Source organism: Suhomyces tanzawaensis (genome assembly GCF_001661415.1).
Source record: "Suhomyces tanzawaensis NRRL Y-17324 unplaced genomic scaffold CANTAscaffold_2, whole genome shotgun sequence".
Classification (NCBI taxonomy): domain Eukaryota; kingdom Fungi; phylum Ascomycota; class Pichiomycetes; order Serinales; family Debaryomycetaceae; genus Suhomyces; species Suhomyces tanzawaensis.
Window position 1 is genome coordinate 818,041 of NW_017963637.1, and position 13,776 is coordinate 831,816.

Genomic DNA, 13,776 nt, shown 5'->3' on the forward strand with positions numbered 1-13,776 from the left:
TCCAAGCCCAAGAAGCCCGTCACCTCCACCACCACCGCAACCACCTCCTCCACCCACTCCCATGACTTGCAGCCGCTAGTGTCGCCTGCCTACGAGGATGTGCCCATGTGGAGCATCTTGCCGTCGTACCATCTCTTCCAGTCGACGTTCTCCAAGAATATCCTGCCAGGAACCGAAGATCGTCCTCCTCCAACCTACTTCACCACCCCAGACTGCCAGCCTTCCAGCAACGAGTACTTTCCCCAGGTCCCCAACGACGACGTGGACTCACCCACGCGCTGGGAAGACACCATCCTAGCCAACTCATACCGGATGAAGAAATTGACCGGTTTCGACCATCTCCACATCTCCATCCACCTCACGGCTGCTCCGTGCAAGCTTGGAGTGCCGCCTCAGCTCCTCAATCACGACCGTTTCGAGTTCCAGCAGGGCGACCCCGTCCAGGGCTATATCACCGTGCGCAACACGGCTCCATTTCCGCTCCCATTCGACATGTTCTCGGTGGTGTTCGAGGGCAAGATCTCAGTGATGCCAGAGTCCTCGGAAAAGAAGGAGCCATTGGTCTTCAACAAGTTCCTCAACATGTTCGACTACAATGCCTCGTGGACTCCTGTCAACTTCGACGACCACGACGATGTCATGTTCGACCCAATCGACAACACTAGAAACCGGTTCCCCATGGAAAAGTTCTTCGAGCCCAACGTCACCTACAAGAAGTTCTTCAATTTCAAAATCCCAGACCGGCTCTTGGACTGTTCTTGCGAGACCCACAATTTCCAGCGGCACATCCAAATCATGCCCACGATTGGCTTGGACAAGGACCAATTCTTGAAGGATATTCGCAAATTCCGAGAGAGAAATAAACGACCCGAATTGGTACGCAAAAAGTCAAACATCAATGAGGTTTTGGATAGAAGAATCAAGGACTTCTCGTTTTCGGACACCTCCATCAGTTACAGCGTTGAAGCTCGAGTTATAGGCAAGGATTCGGAGTACACCAAGGTATTGGGGAAACCCAAACCCCAAGGAGAAAAGGAAGAGTTTTTAATCGTCAGCGAAGCTAGTTGCTTCATTAGAGTGGTTCCTAAAGAGACCTTATTGTACGAATTCGACACGGAAGTCCTCGATCGTCAATCTCAGTCAGTTTACAATAATTTGGTACGAATAGTACGACAAAAAATTGATTTGGGAAAACAGCTATTGCAGGAAAAAGAAATCGAAAATAGTGAAACTACCCACGAATTAGGACGAACTTCTTCTGTGTCCAAAATAAAACAGACTGGTCAACAAAATGGGGTTAATGGTGTTCATAAAACCAAGTATGAAGTATTCGTTCCATTGAAAAAGAAAACCCTTACTGCTCCACCAAAGATAGTGGCGGTTCTTGGCATGGCTACTGCCAAAACAGAATATAAAGTTCAATATTGTCCCCCTCATCTTTTTAAATCGATATTGCTGCACTCTCCTCGAGAGGAAATTTCTACTTTGGTGCAAATTCCTATTGATTTGACACTTCAATTCAGTAGCGAGGCAAGTACTAAGTCGATGAAGCCACCTGAAATTAAGTCGATTGGTGCAGAATTAGTCGTCTTCACCCACAGATCAAAAAAGTATGCTATACCAATCGAAGTGACTCACGACTTACTTTTCAAGAATAATGGAGAGGAGAATGACAACTTTGAAGGAATTGTGATCAAGCCGTTTAAACAGTATCTTCATGAGCTATCTGAATTGATGGAGAAATTTAACAGCGGTGTCTTGGATGTCGATCGGCAGCTTGTGATGGACATCAAGTGTTTGGCTTACATGCAGACCAAGTACAACAAGTTGAAAATCGAGAATGTCAAACTGAATCAATTTTCCACTACGTGGAAAACCGGGTCGCTGGCCACCACCTTGACCAAGAAATTTATGATTTCTTTAGATTTGAAGGCGGTGTTGAGTAGGGAACTGACGGAAAATCTGGTCAGTGAAGCTCATGCGTTGGTTCCAAGCTTCCAAAGTTGCATCATCGGAAGGTCATACTACATTGTGGTGACCTTGCGTTTACAAAACGGGGAAAGCGTGAGTCTCAAGGTACCCTTGAAGATTCTACGCTAGCGTAGTCCAATAAGCGTTATAGATACTTCAAATAATAAATAGAGCAATATCCAAAGATAACCATAAACATCCTTACTACCATCCACTCCGGACACCCATACTGAAACACCCAGCTCTATCCACCCAGACCACAGTTTACACGTGATGTGTCTTGGGATTTACGACTCACGTGGTCAGGTCACTTAAAACCACTTCCTCTCTCTGCTTATCTACACCAAAATGTCCAAAGACCAATGTGGAGTGTTTGAAGACGCCTCGGTGGTGCACTTCGCCACCCTGGTCATGATGACGTTTGCCATTTTCCTCAGTTACGTTCCTCAATACAGAAGAATCTACCTCAAAAAGACCTCCGAAGGATTATCAGCCAGCTTCCTCTTTTTGGGGTCAGCTTCCTCCATTTTAACAGTCACAAATATCATCTTGGTGTCGTCAAAGGCCAGAGGGTGCTGTTCCAGTCTCTCTGTGTTTGATTGTCTCAATTCACAGCTTAGCTTGCTACAAATCGGCACCCAATGTGTGTGTGCGGTGCTCATCCTCGTGGTGGTATTGGTGATAACCAAAGACTCCATTAAGCAGGACAAAGAGGAGTACGCCCGCATAGTCAATGTGGGAAACGTGGTGGCTCTTCACGGACTTTTGTCGGTGGTGCAAATCGTTGTGGGCCTCCACACGTCGTACCTCTACCCCATTGCCAACGCCAACGGACTATTGTCCACCGCCCTCACCATGGTCAAGTACGTGCCCCAGATCTACACCACCTACAAGCTCAAGCATCCCGGGACGCTATCGGTGGGGATGATGTGCATTCAAACCCCGGGAGGGTTTATTCTCACCGCCGACTTGTTCTTCACCAAGGGCTCGCACTGGAGCTCGTGGGTGTCATACTTCACGGCGGCTTCGTTCCAGGGGGCGCTTTTGACGTTGTGCATCTACTATGAGTACTTCAAGAACCACGGCCTTGACGCGGAGTTGGGGGAAAGAAGAGCGTTGGAGCGCATCGTGGAGGAGAACGTGGGGGCCGAGGAGCCCCTCCTCGCCGAGGGCGAGTGAGCAGGCCGGCGTATCCTCCAGTAGACCACTAATATACACGGGTGTATCCAGTCGTAGACAAGGCACTACCACTCAATTACGTAAGTGCTTATGTAATCGCAACATCGCCCCACGCACCATTGGTCAGAGAAAAGTGGAAATTTTTCACCACCACAGGTTCCTTGACTACACAATGTTCAAACAATTCGTTAGCGCCTTGCGTACTGTCGGTCGTACCTCGGTTAAGGCTCGTCCTGCCTTGACCAGAGGCTACGCCGCTTTCGACCGTTCTAAGCCCCACGTCAACATCGGTACTATTGGCCACGTCGATCATGGTAAGACCACCTTGACCGCTGCCATCACCAAGGTTTTGTCCCAAAAGGGTGGTGCCAACTTCTTGGACTACGGCTCCATCGACAGAGCCCCTGAAGAAAGAGCCAGAGGTATCACCATCTCCACTGCCCACGTTGAATACGAAACTGACAAGAGACACTATGCTCACGTTGACTGTCCAGGTCACGCTGATTACATCAAGAACATGATTACCGGTGCCGCCCAAATGGACGGTGCCATCATTGTCGTTGCTGCTACCGATGGTCAAATGCCTCAAACCAGAGAGCACTTGTTGTTGGCCAGACAGGTTGGTGTCCAACACTTGGTTGTCTTCGTCAACAAGGTTGACACCATCGACGACCCAGAAATGTTGGAATTGGTTGAAATGGAAATGAGAGAATTGTTGACCACCTACGGTTTCGATGGTGACAACACCCCAGTTGTCATGGGTTCTGCTTTGTGTGCCTTGGAAGACAAGCAACCAGAAATCGGTGCTGAATCCATCGCCAAGTTGTTGGACGCTGTCGATGAACACATCCCAACCCCACAACGTGACTTGGAACAACCATTCTTGTTGCCAGTTGAAGACGTCTTCTCTATCTCCGGTAGAGGTACCGTCGTCACCGGTAGAGTCGAGAGAGGTGTGTTGAAGAAGGGTGAAGAAATCGAAGTTGTCGGTAACTTTGAAAAGCAATTCAAGACCACCGTCACTGGTATTGAAATGTTCAAGAAGGAATTAGACTCTGCCATGGCTGGTGACAACTGTGGTGTCTTGTTGAGAGGTGTCAAGAGAGATGAAATCAAGAGAGGTATGGTTTTGGCTAAGCCAAACACCGTCACTTCCCACAAGAAGTTCTTGGCCTCCCTTTACATTTTGTCTACCGAAGAAGGTGGTCGTCACTCTCCATTCGGTGAGAACTACAAGCCTCAAGTTTTCTTCAGAACCTCCGATGTCACTGCTTCTTTCAAGTTCCCAGCTGGTGAAGGTGTTGATCACTCCCAAATGGTCATGCCAGGTGACAACATTGAAATGGAAGCTGAATTGATCAGAGCTGTTCCAATTGAAATCAACCAACGTTTCAACATCAGAGAAGGTGGTAAGACTGTTGGTACTGGTTTGATTACTAGAATTCTCGAGTAAAGTGGCTAGGTGATTGTATATAGTTTTATGAATGCTAGCTTGTATACAACTGTAGAGTAGATGAGTGTCATAGAATCCTCCAGGCTTTAGTGACGAGAGGCAATCTTTATCGAATCATAGTAAATAACTGTGAATATTAAACGTACAGTTTAACTCCAAATTTTACAGCGTATCTGATGATACCACATGGTTTCCTTCACTGAAACTACATAATTGCTGAAACTATGCTTAATAGAAAGTAACTGCTGTTTAGCGAAGAATTCTTGCCCAAATATGTGGAATAAAACTACATCGGCAGGAATGGACAATACAAGTGGCCAATCTTCAGGGAACTTCCCGCAACCCTTACCAATACCCTCTTCCCTCTTCCCTCGTCCCTCGTCCCTCTTCCCTCTTCCCTCGTCCCTCGTCCCTCTGACCCAACACTTCTCCCCAGCCATTTGCACCCACGCGCGCACTCATCTGGCGCACATTATCAACAGTAATCATCACCAACAATACCACCATATCATCACCCATCCGTTCGATGCGTTCCAAGACCATTGAAGCGCTTACGCTTCCGGTCATAGACCTCAATCGTGAGATCACCCACCCGTATTCCTCGTCCAAGGGCTATACCACCAAGTTGTTCTCTCACAATAGACAGCTTCTAATCGGCAAACACGAAGTGGTGGTGATCCAGGGCTCCACCATTTCAAAGAAGTACACGTTCAACGAGGACATTGTCACTGCAACCTACACCTGTTTCAACAACAACTCCGCCAACGTTATCACCACCGATGCCCTTGTGGTCTGTCTTGCCAAGTCGGCCAACATCTACTACAAGGACGGACGAGCATACGTGGTGAGCTTTCCATTCGTGTTGAAAAACGCCTTTCCGTTTGATTCGGGACTTATTCTTGAGAAGGACCAATCTCTGCCGTCGCTTTTCTCGAGCCATCTCCATCCCCAACAATTAAACAGTGCCAAATTCCTCACATTGGTAGACCCCATTGGAGATTTCAGAATAGTCACTACATCCTCGACCTCGATCATATCAAGAAATGAAGAGCTCATGACGTTTCCAAGGCGGGCCTTGAATAAATCATCCAGTCTCTGCGCTACCTATAACGGCACTGACGGCAATGTGCTCATATACCAAATAAGAGCATCGACTAGAAACAACAAAATATTGAACTCCAACTCGAGCAAATACGCTAAAAGGAAGCACTCGTTGGTCTACACTCCGAACCCTTCTCGGATCCTTGAGGATGAAATATTGAGTGAGGTCCCCAATTCAAACCAGAATGTTCTCTCGTTGAATATGGAGAAGAAAAGGACAAGCACCTTGTTGTCAGACGTGTCTTCCATTGCAAGAATGAGTACTGATCCAGGATTTTCCGAACCATCAAAAAAGAAAAACAACAATTCACACGAATACCCTGTGTTCAAAAAGGACATGATCCTCACTCGGGTGGATGTACTAGGCCTCAAAGTCGATAGGAAGAACCTTCAAATTTATGGCTTGATTTATGAAGACCAAGAGGCTATTGTGATCGTTAATAAATTGAAGAAAGAAACTCGTGCATATATCTACAAGCATTCCTCTTCTGGTCGTTTCCAATCGTGCTATACTTTTCACAGTCAGGAATGTATACCATTAAACCACCCAAGATATGATGGGTTTATGATAAGTTTGAACGAAGGTTCGTTGACATTAGTGAATCCGTTCTTGGATATTGTATCACCCAAAATCAATTTGTCAGGTCATTCATCCAATATTACTAGATTGATCGACTCATGTGATGAACAGATTTCCTTATTAACTACAAGTGGTAAATCATATAATATTAGGCTTAGATTGGAGCCTCTGAACTCTTTCGTCTTGGGGTGTCTCAAGTGTTTCAAGTATCTATCTGGTTCCAAAATTAATGAAACGGTCTGGCTACTCTGGAGAACAGCACTCATGCTAGATGACTATAACAATGAATGGAATGCGTTTGTCATTGCACTTCTTTCTATAATATATCCTTTTGATCAACCACCGCCTACCACCACCAATGATATCACTAAATTGATACCAAAAGCAAAGTATCTACATGAAGCTTCTCATCTCAACTACTCGTTATCTGATCTTATACCATATATCGCATTATCCATGCATCTTTTGAGAGAAGAATTGAGGCTTGACTTGACCGCAACCCTGAATTTGAATAAAGTTGGATTGTTGTTGGCACAATTAACAACCTGGATGGGATGGCCGGATCACTGGAGTAATTACTATATGGTTCAGGAACAAGAGATTGATTCTGAAGTCAGGTTTCTCCTGGTGTTCATATTAGAATCACCACCTAATTTATTAGAGTCCTTGGCTAGTTTGTTCAGCAATAAGATTACTCGTTACCTTACATTCTCCCAGTTGGTAGAGGAAGGTGACTCAATTGATGCATTAATAACTCCAAGAACTCACTACATCTTAAAATTTTTTGAGGTGATTGTTTCTCCGAGCTATGGCCCAAGCACGGTTATTGACTTGATGTGCGAATATGGCATTACACAAGGTGATCTTGAGACATATCCTCCAGGAATAGCAATCCCACTAAAGGAAGCGATTCTGATCTGTCAAGAAAACCCAATGTTTGAATGGACCAAAAATGCGCTTGAATTGGTAGGCAGAAAGGATCTCAGCATGTTCTTATCTAATGAGAGAACAAATGCTAGCTTAGTAGGTACTATTCCTGAAACCAAAAGTATCACTCAAATTTTATCAAACGTTTTGGATAAAAATGAGACCATCTCTCCCTGGGACGGTCAATCTGAGGCAGAGCGAATCAACATCACGAAGCTAATGTTCGATTATGATAGAAGGTATTTTGAGATTACTACTCTTTTACATCAAACAAAAACGCAAACTGCTACATTGCATGCAGATGAGAATATCACGGAGTATGACTTGGTTCTTTTACAAAGAGAGCTTGCCTCGCTAGTTGCGATGAGAACACTTACTATTCCCTTGGGAAGGGCCTCATTGTTCTATGCTAGTAGGAAGCCTTTGCTTACAGAGAAATTTCCAATTCCGAAATTCAACTTGAATACCTTGATCGCACCAACAATGACCAATATAGTATTCTCTGAAGGCTCAATACCATTCAATATAGCTGAGTGGGGCTCCTTCCATAATGGTGTTTCATCTGGTATGAGTATCAGTAGAGATGCTAAGGGGATCTCTGGAAGCTGGATCATTTTCAACAAACCACCTGATTTAAACGCACAGCATGCAGGGTTCCTCCTAGGTTTGGGTCTTAACGGGCATTTAAAAAAACTTGAGGAATGGCATATTTATAATTATTTGGGCCCCAAGCACCCGTTGACCAGTGTGGGTTTATTAATAGGTATGGCAGCAAGCATTAAGGGTTCCATGGACAACAAATTAACAAAAGTGTTATCAGTCCATGCAGTAGCCTTGTTGCCTCAAGGAGCCAATGATTTGAACGTCCCAGTGATGGTTCAAACCGCAGGCTTAATTGGTATTGGTTTGTTGTATTTGGAGAGTCAACATAGACGGATGAGTGAGATTTTGTTGTCACAAATCACCAGTTCTGTTTTCCAGAACGATTCTGAGCAAATACATGAAGGGTACAGATTGGCAGCCGGAATAGCTCTCGGTTTCGTGAATTTAGGAAAAGGAGATGATCTTAGGGGATTACATGACACGCATGTCGTCGACAAGTTGATTTCTTTAGCCATTGCTATGAAGGATCACCAACCAGTTCAGGAATTGGACAAATCATGCTGTGGAGCAATTATTGCATTAGGCTTTATCTACATGAGAACTGAAAACACCTCGATTGCTAACAAGCTAAGAGTCCCCAATATCGAACAATTGTTGGACTATATTAGACCAGATTTGCTCTTGCTTCGATGCGTTGCCAAAAACTTGGTTATGTGGAACAGAATCGAGGGCACAGTTGATTGGGTAGAGTCAGAGCTTCCCACCCCATTGCACGAAAAGTACTCCAACAGCACGCTTGATACTTTGGACAGTGACCAGTTGAGCTACTTCTATATTCTCGGAGGATCGTGCTTGTCGATTGCAGCCAAATACGCTTCGAGTCACAATATCACTGCACGGGACACCTTGTTGCATTTTCTAGACATGATGATGACTATTTCTTCCAAGGAGGCCAGCAATTACGATCAAAAGATTGCCCATCATAGTGCCATGAGCATGCAGAATTTGTTGGCCCTAAGTGTTTCTGTGGTGATGGCAGGAAGTGGGGACTTGGAGTCATTCCGTCGGATCAGAGTGTTGCACAACGACACCAGCAAGGACAAAGGATACGGCAATTACATGGCCATCAACACCGCATTGGGGTTCCTCTTTTTGGGTGGAGGCCAGTATGCGTTTGGCAACAGCAATTTTGCAGTGGCCAGCTTGATTACTGCCTTGTACCCGATTTTCCCCAACCAAGAGAGCGAGTACGAGGTACACTTGCAGGCGTTGAGGCATTTCTGGGCGTTGTCGGTGGAGCCTCGATGCCTTGTGGTGCGGGATGTTACTACCAACAAGCCGTGCAAAATCCCGGTCAAAATCACGATGAAGAACGGCACCGTCCGCGAGACGTTGACCCCATGCTTGTTGCCGGCGTTGGATCACTTGCAGACCATCGAGACCGAGTCCAGCGACCATTTCCAGGTCAAGATCGAGGTTGCGTCCCACTCTGAGTACTTGGAGATCTTCAAGAACCGGCTCACCATCTATGTGTACAAGCGCAAGAACTACCGCATGCTCAAGTCGTCCATTGGCTCGCTCTTGAGCAACGAGAACAAGGCGTTGCAGGTGGCCAACCACGAGTTGCACCTCAGTCCAGACTTGGTGCAAATGCTCGAGGTAGGTCCAATGGCTGGCCTCAGTGCCCACGACAAACAGGTGGTGGTGTTTGATGCCAGCGAGAACGACGACAACTCGGGGCTCTCGCTCTACAACATCATCGACACCAAGCTCGATCTCAGTCGGATAGCCACCCGGCCAGCGTCCGTGGAACACCTCTGGAACCTACGCCTTTTGTTTGCCTATGCGGACACGCTATTGAACCACGAGATGCGGTACATTTCCTTGGAGTTCGTGGAGCAGTTGAAACAGCTGGTGTGGGCGCTTGCCGGGTAGGGGCTCAGAGATTACAGGCGTCGTTCCAGTTCAATTGGGCTATTGGACTGGGTACTATGAAGCCACCTATTAGGCAGGACCACCAATTACTATTGGGGTCTTTGAGTACCAATTCTATTGTACTATGGCACTGCCTATCCTTACTGGGCTATGACTACCAGTCAATGGCCCTGCCTACGATACTAGCTATTGGCACTGCAGTCCTATTCTACTCCGCACTACCAATTATTGCACTATAGCACGAATAGGCACCTGGAGATATACCTCCTTGGGGAAATATGGCCTACTTTTGGACCGTGGCACGACCTGGCCAGGGCACTATCAGTCCCATTGGCACCACTACCGGCCCAATTAGGTATGCCACTCCTATGACTATGCCACTCCTCCGTCCCGATTGGGCATGCACTCCATGGACTACCACTCCTATTGGCCTGCCACTTCCCTGACTACCGCACTACTCCCCTCCCGTCTAACCACACCAATACGACAGCCTCACACGACAATGCGGGAATTCGCGTGGTCCCGGTCGTGCCGCTACCTGCCCATCCTCGTATTGTTTGTGCAGTTGTTGATGTGAATGTGAATGTGATTGTTGGCGTGTCGCTCTAGAACAACTATAATACCAAGGAACGCATTCGCACTCCTCATTATTACCCTCCCTAGTAATCGTGGCCTTCCCCCCATATATCATGGCCTACAGACCCCCCTCCTGGGCGTTTCCCAGTGTCAAGCCCAAGATGAGACAGTCGCCTTCCCCCTATATGTTTGGCCCCCAGCGCATGAACATCACCCAGCCGCTCTCCAGAGCCTCCACTGGCGCCGAGTGGCTTTTCCAGCAGCAACAGCTGCAGCAGCATCGCAAGTTCAGCTCCTACTACTATCCGTTCCCCAAGATCCCCAGACCAAAGCGAAACGTGTTGTACTACTCCACATGGTCCAAGGGCTCCAAGTTCATCCCGGGACACAACAACATCCGCTTCCCCAAGCTCAAGATCTCTCGTCGTTCCATCTCCAACGCCAACCAGAAGCTCAAGATCAAAACCAAGAATTTGCATAACCGGTTTTTTTCGGTGGAGGCCCGCCGTAGAAGACAACAGAGAAGACGCTTCATCAGATGGTGGACCGTCACCTCGCTCACGGTTGTTCTTGGAGGCATTGCCGCCAAAATCAAGTACGAGAGAGGCGAGGCAGGGCCCATCAACGAGTACCAGATAAAACCCCAGCTGTGGCACTTGTATGCCTACTCGACCTTGCCCTTGAAGGCCATGTCGAGGTTATGGGGCCAGGTCAATTCCATCAACTTGCCTGTCTGGCTTAGATCCCCCTCTTATAGACTTTATTCTGCGCTTTTCGGAGTCAATTTGGACGAGATGGAAGACCCCGATTTTACAGCTTATCCAAACCTTTCTGAATTCTTCTACAGAACCCTCCGTCCTGGAGTGCGTCCAATTGACGATTCTGATTTGGTATCGCCAGCTGATGGCAAAGTGTTGAAGTTCGGAGTCATTGAGAATGGAGAAATTGAGCAAGTCAAAGGTATGACTTATTCCATCGATGCCTTGCTAGGTTTGAAAAACGAAAGATTGGCTGCTCCCAGTCACTCGTTAGAGTTTGAATACAACTCTGATGATGAAACCGTTGTGCAGAGAGACTCTGAATTTGCTAAAATCAATGGCATTTCCTACACAGTTGATGACATCGTTGGCGGAGAGTCGGACTCATCGTACCACTTGACTGACTTGAACTACAGAGATAATGGCGACCGTGCCGACTCCAAGTCGTCGCTCACCAAGGAGATGACGGTAGCCAAAAACTTGGCTAGTAGTCCATTAGAAGCATTGAGCAATGGTGACAAACAGCTCTTTTTCACTGTGATATACCTTGCGCCGGGAGATTACCACCACTACCACTCGCCTACCAACTGGGTGACCACGTTGAGACGTCACTTCATTGGGGAGTTATTCTCGGTGGCACCATTCTTCCAAAAGACCCTCCAGGGGTTGTTTGTGTTGAATGAAAGAGTTGCATTGTTGGGATACTGGAAGTATGGGTTTTTCTCGATGATTCCTGTTGGAGCCACCAACGTGGGTAGTATCGTGGTCAACTTCGACAAGGACTTGAAGACCAACGACGTGTACGAGCATGAGGTTTATTCTAGATCCGCCAGCCCCGACGAAAAGACGCCTCTTTTGGAGGCATCGTCAGAGTCCTCGGAGGTGAACACCATTGCCACCACCGAGTCCAAGAAGAAGAAGTTGAAGAAGAACACCGTGTACGAGGCCACCTACTCCAAGGCCAGCAGGATCCTTGGGGGCTATCCCTTGACTAAAGGTCAAGAAATGGGTGGCTTCAAGCTCGGCTCTACAGTGGTGTTGATTTTCGAGGCCCCCAGCAACTTCAAGTTCAACTTGACACAGGGCCAGAAGGTCAAGGTGGGCGAGTCCTTGGGTCAGTTGGAGTAATCCACATATAGAGAGGTCGTTACTGGCCGTCAGATAGATACTAATAGTCCATAGTCCTTCGCTACTGCCGTAATTTGAGGAGGAATAATAACCTACTCTAGCAAAGTAGGAAAAATCCCATCCGTCATATTCTACCCCATAATCGCGCATCCCCGGCTAACCCTATTTTAACTATTTAGCGGGCTTCACCCGCCCATATACGATCACATTCCCCTTCGTCACCTGCACGTCCGTCAGAATCGATCCACATTCCTGGATGGGACCGGTCACGTGCCCGGTGGTCTCCGCGCCTGCACCTGTAGCTGCCGCGTAATCCACCGTAGTCAAGCAACCACCATCACTGGGTCACGTGAGCGCTTACCCTCCTTTTCTTCAACAATACACTGGACTGCCGCTGTTTACTGAGAGTGTACTGCCTTACGACTACCGTGTTTCGCTGTCCCATCCTTTCCCTCCGTCCCCTCCTGCACCTCCTCGGCTGCTCCCCCTTGTCGAGAACCCCCACCGACTTCCTCCACCGTCGCATCCGTCTCCAAGCCTAGCATAAACCGATCTGATCTGAGGCATCATGTCATTCTTAAACACGATTCGAGGATTTGGCAGAAGTTCCAAAAAGAACAAAAAGGACTTGGATCCCAATGCCCCCTTGTACGCCCATCCCAATACCTCGGGTTCTCCTTTGCGGAGATCACAGTCGCCTTCCAAAGTATCATCACCAACAAAGCAAAAAATGAACAGCCAAATACAGTTTGCACCACAGTCGCCCACCAAACGAAATCGAATCACCCATCCCGGATCACAGCTGCCCAAAAGACATTCACAGACCACCATGCAATCCACGCCGAGCGTCCACGACGAGGGCCAGGTACCACCATTGTTCTTGTGTGAGCCGTTCGTGAAGACTGCGTTGGTCAAGGGTTCCTTCAAGACCATCGTCCAGTTGCCCAAGTACGTGGACTACGGCGAGTGGATTGCGCTCAACATCTTCGAAACCTTCAACAATTTGAACCAGTTCTACGGAGTCATTGCTGACTACGTCACTCCCGAAGAGTACCCCTCCATGAACGCAGGACCAAACACAAACTACTTATGGGTGGACTCCAACGGCCAAGCAGTCAACTTACCAGCAGGTCAGTACATCGACTTCGTGTTGACCTGGATCTCCACCAAGTTGAACGATCAGTCAGTCTTTCCCACCAAGAATGGTGGTGCTTTCCCACCCAACTTCTTGAAGGACTGTAAAAACATATCAAGACAGATGTTCAGAATATTTGCCCACATTTATCACAACCATTTCGAGAAGATCGTCCACTTGTCTTTGGAGGCCCACTGGAACTCGTTTTTTGCACACTTCATCAGTTTTATCAAGGAATACAATCTAATTGACAGATCTGAGTTAGAACCATTGTTGCCATTGATAGAAAACTTGGAGCAACAGGGAAAGATTGCATAAAACGGCCAGCAAGCTAGCTGTCAAGTGAAATTCTGTGAAGACACTCGGCTTAAAACGGCTCTTCCCACTTTCACTTCCTGCATTACTGTTTATGCCAGGTGTCCCCTCCCCT

General features: G+C 47.3%; 6 protein-coding genes across 6 annotated transcripts; all 6 read left to right on the plus strand.

The window, feature by feature from the left end:
• Window positions 1–84: 84 nt before the first annotated feature.
• CANTADRAFT_38014 (uncharacterized protein) lies at window positions 85–2,100 on the plus strand (the record flags this gene model as incomplete). The annotated part of the gene is made up of 1 exon (XM_020208740.2): window positions 85–2,100. A coding segment is annotated over one exon (2,016 nt), but the record flags the coding sequence as incomplete, so codon positions are not given.
• A 219-nt stretch (window positions 2,101–2,319) lies between these two features.
• Window positions 2,320–3,150, plus strand: CANTADRAFT_47965 (uncharacterized protein; the record flags this gene model as incomplete). The annotated part of the gene is made up of 1 exon (XM_020209530.1): window positions 2,320–3,150. The coding sequence occupies one exon, from the start codon at window positions 2,320–2,322 to the stop codon at window positions 3,148–3,150; it is 831 nt and encodes a 276-aa protein (XP_020065915.1).
• A 172-nt stretch (window positions 3,151–3,322) lies between these two features.
• On the plus strand, window positions 3,323–4,603 carry TUF1 (translation elongation factor Tu; the record flags this gene model as incomplete). Its single annotated transcript, XM_020209526.1, has 1 exon — window positions 3,323–4,603. One exon carries the CDS (start codon window positions 3,323–3,325, stop codon window positions 4,601–4,603), a length of 1,281 nt encoding a protein of 426 aa, XP_020065916.1.
• A 526-nt stretch (window positions 4,604–5,129) lies between these two features.
• On the plus strand, window positions 5,130–9,749 carry APC1 (anaphase promoting complex subunit 1; the record flags this gene model as incomplete). Its single annotated transcript, XM_020209333.1, has 1 exon — window positions 5,130–9,749. One exon carries the CDS (start codon window positions 5,130–5,132, stop codon window positions 9,747–9,749), a length of 4,620 nt encoding a protein of 1,539 aa, XP_020065917.1.
• Window positions 9,750–10,438: 689 nt separating this feature from the next.
• PSD1 (phosphatidylserine decarboxylase 1) lies at window positions 10,439–12,211 on the plus strand (the record flags this gene model as incomplete). Its single annotated transcript, XM_020209361.1, has 1 exon — window positions 10,439–12,211. One exon carries the CDS (start codon window positions 10,439–10,441, stop codon window positions 12,209–12,211), a length of 1,773 nt encoding a protein of 590 aa, XP_020065918.1.
• A 568-nt stretch (window positions 12,212–12,779) lies between these two features.
• Window positions 12,780–13,664, plus strand: MOB2 (Mob2p; the record flags this gene model as incomplete). The annotated part of the gene is made up of 1 exon (XM_020209532.1): window positions 12,780–13,664. The coding sequence occupies one exon, from the start codon at window positions 12,780–12,782 to the stop codon at window positions 13,662–13,664; it is 885 nt and encodes a 294-aa protein (XP_020065919.1).
• Between the last annotated feature and the right edge of the window lie 112 nt (window positions 13,665–13,776).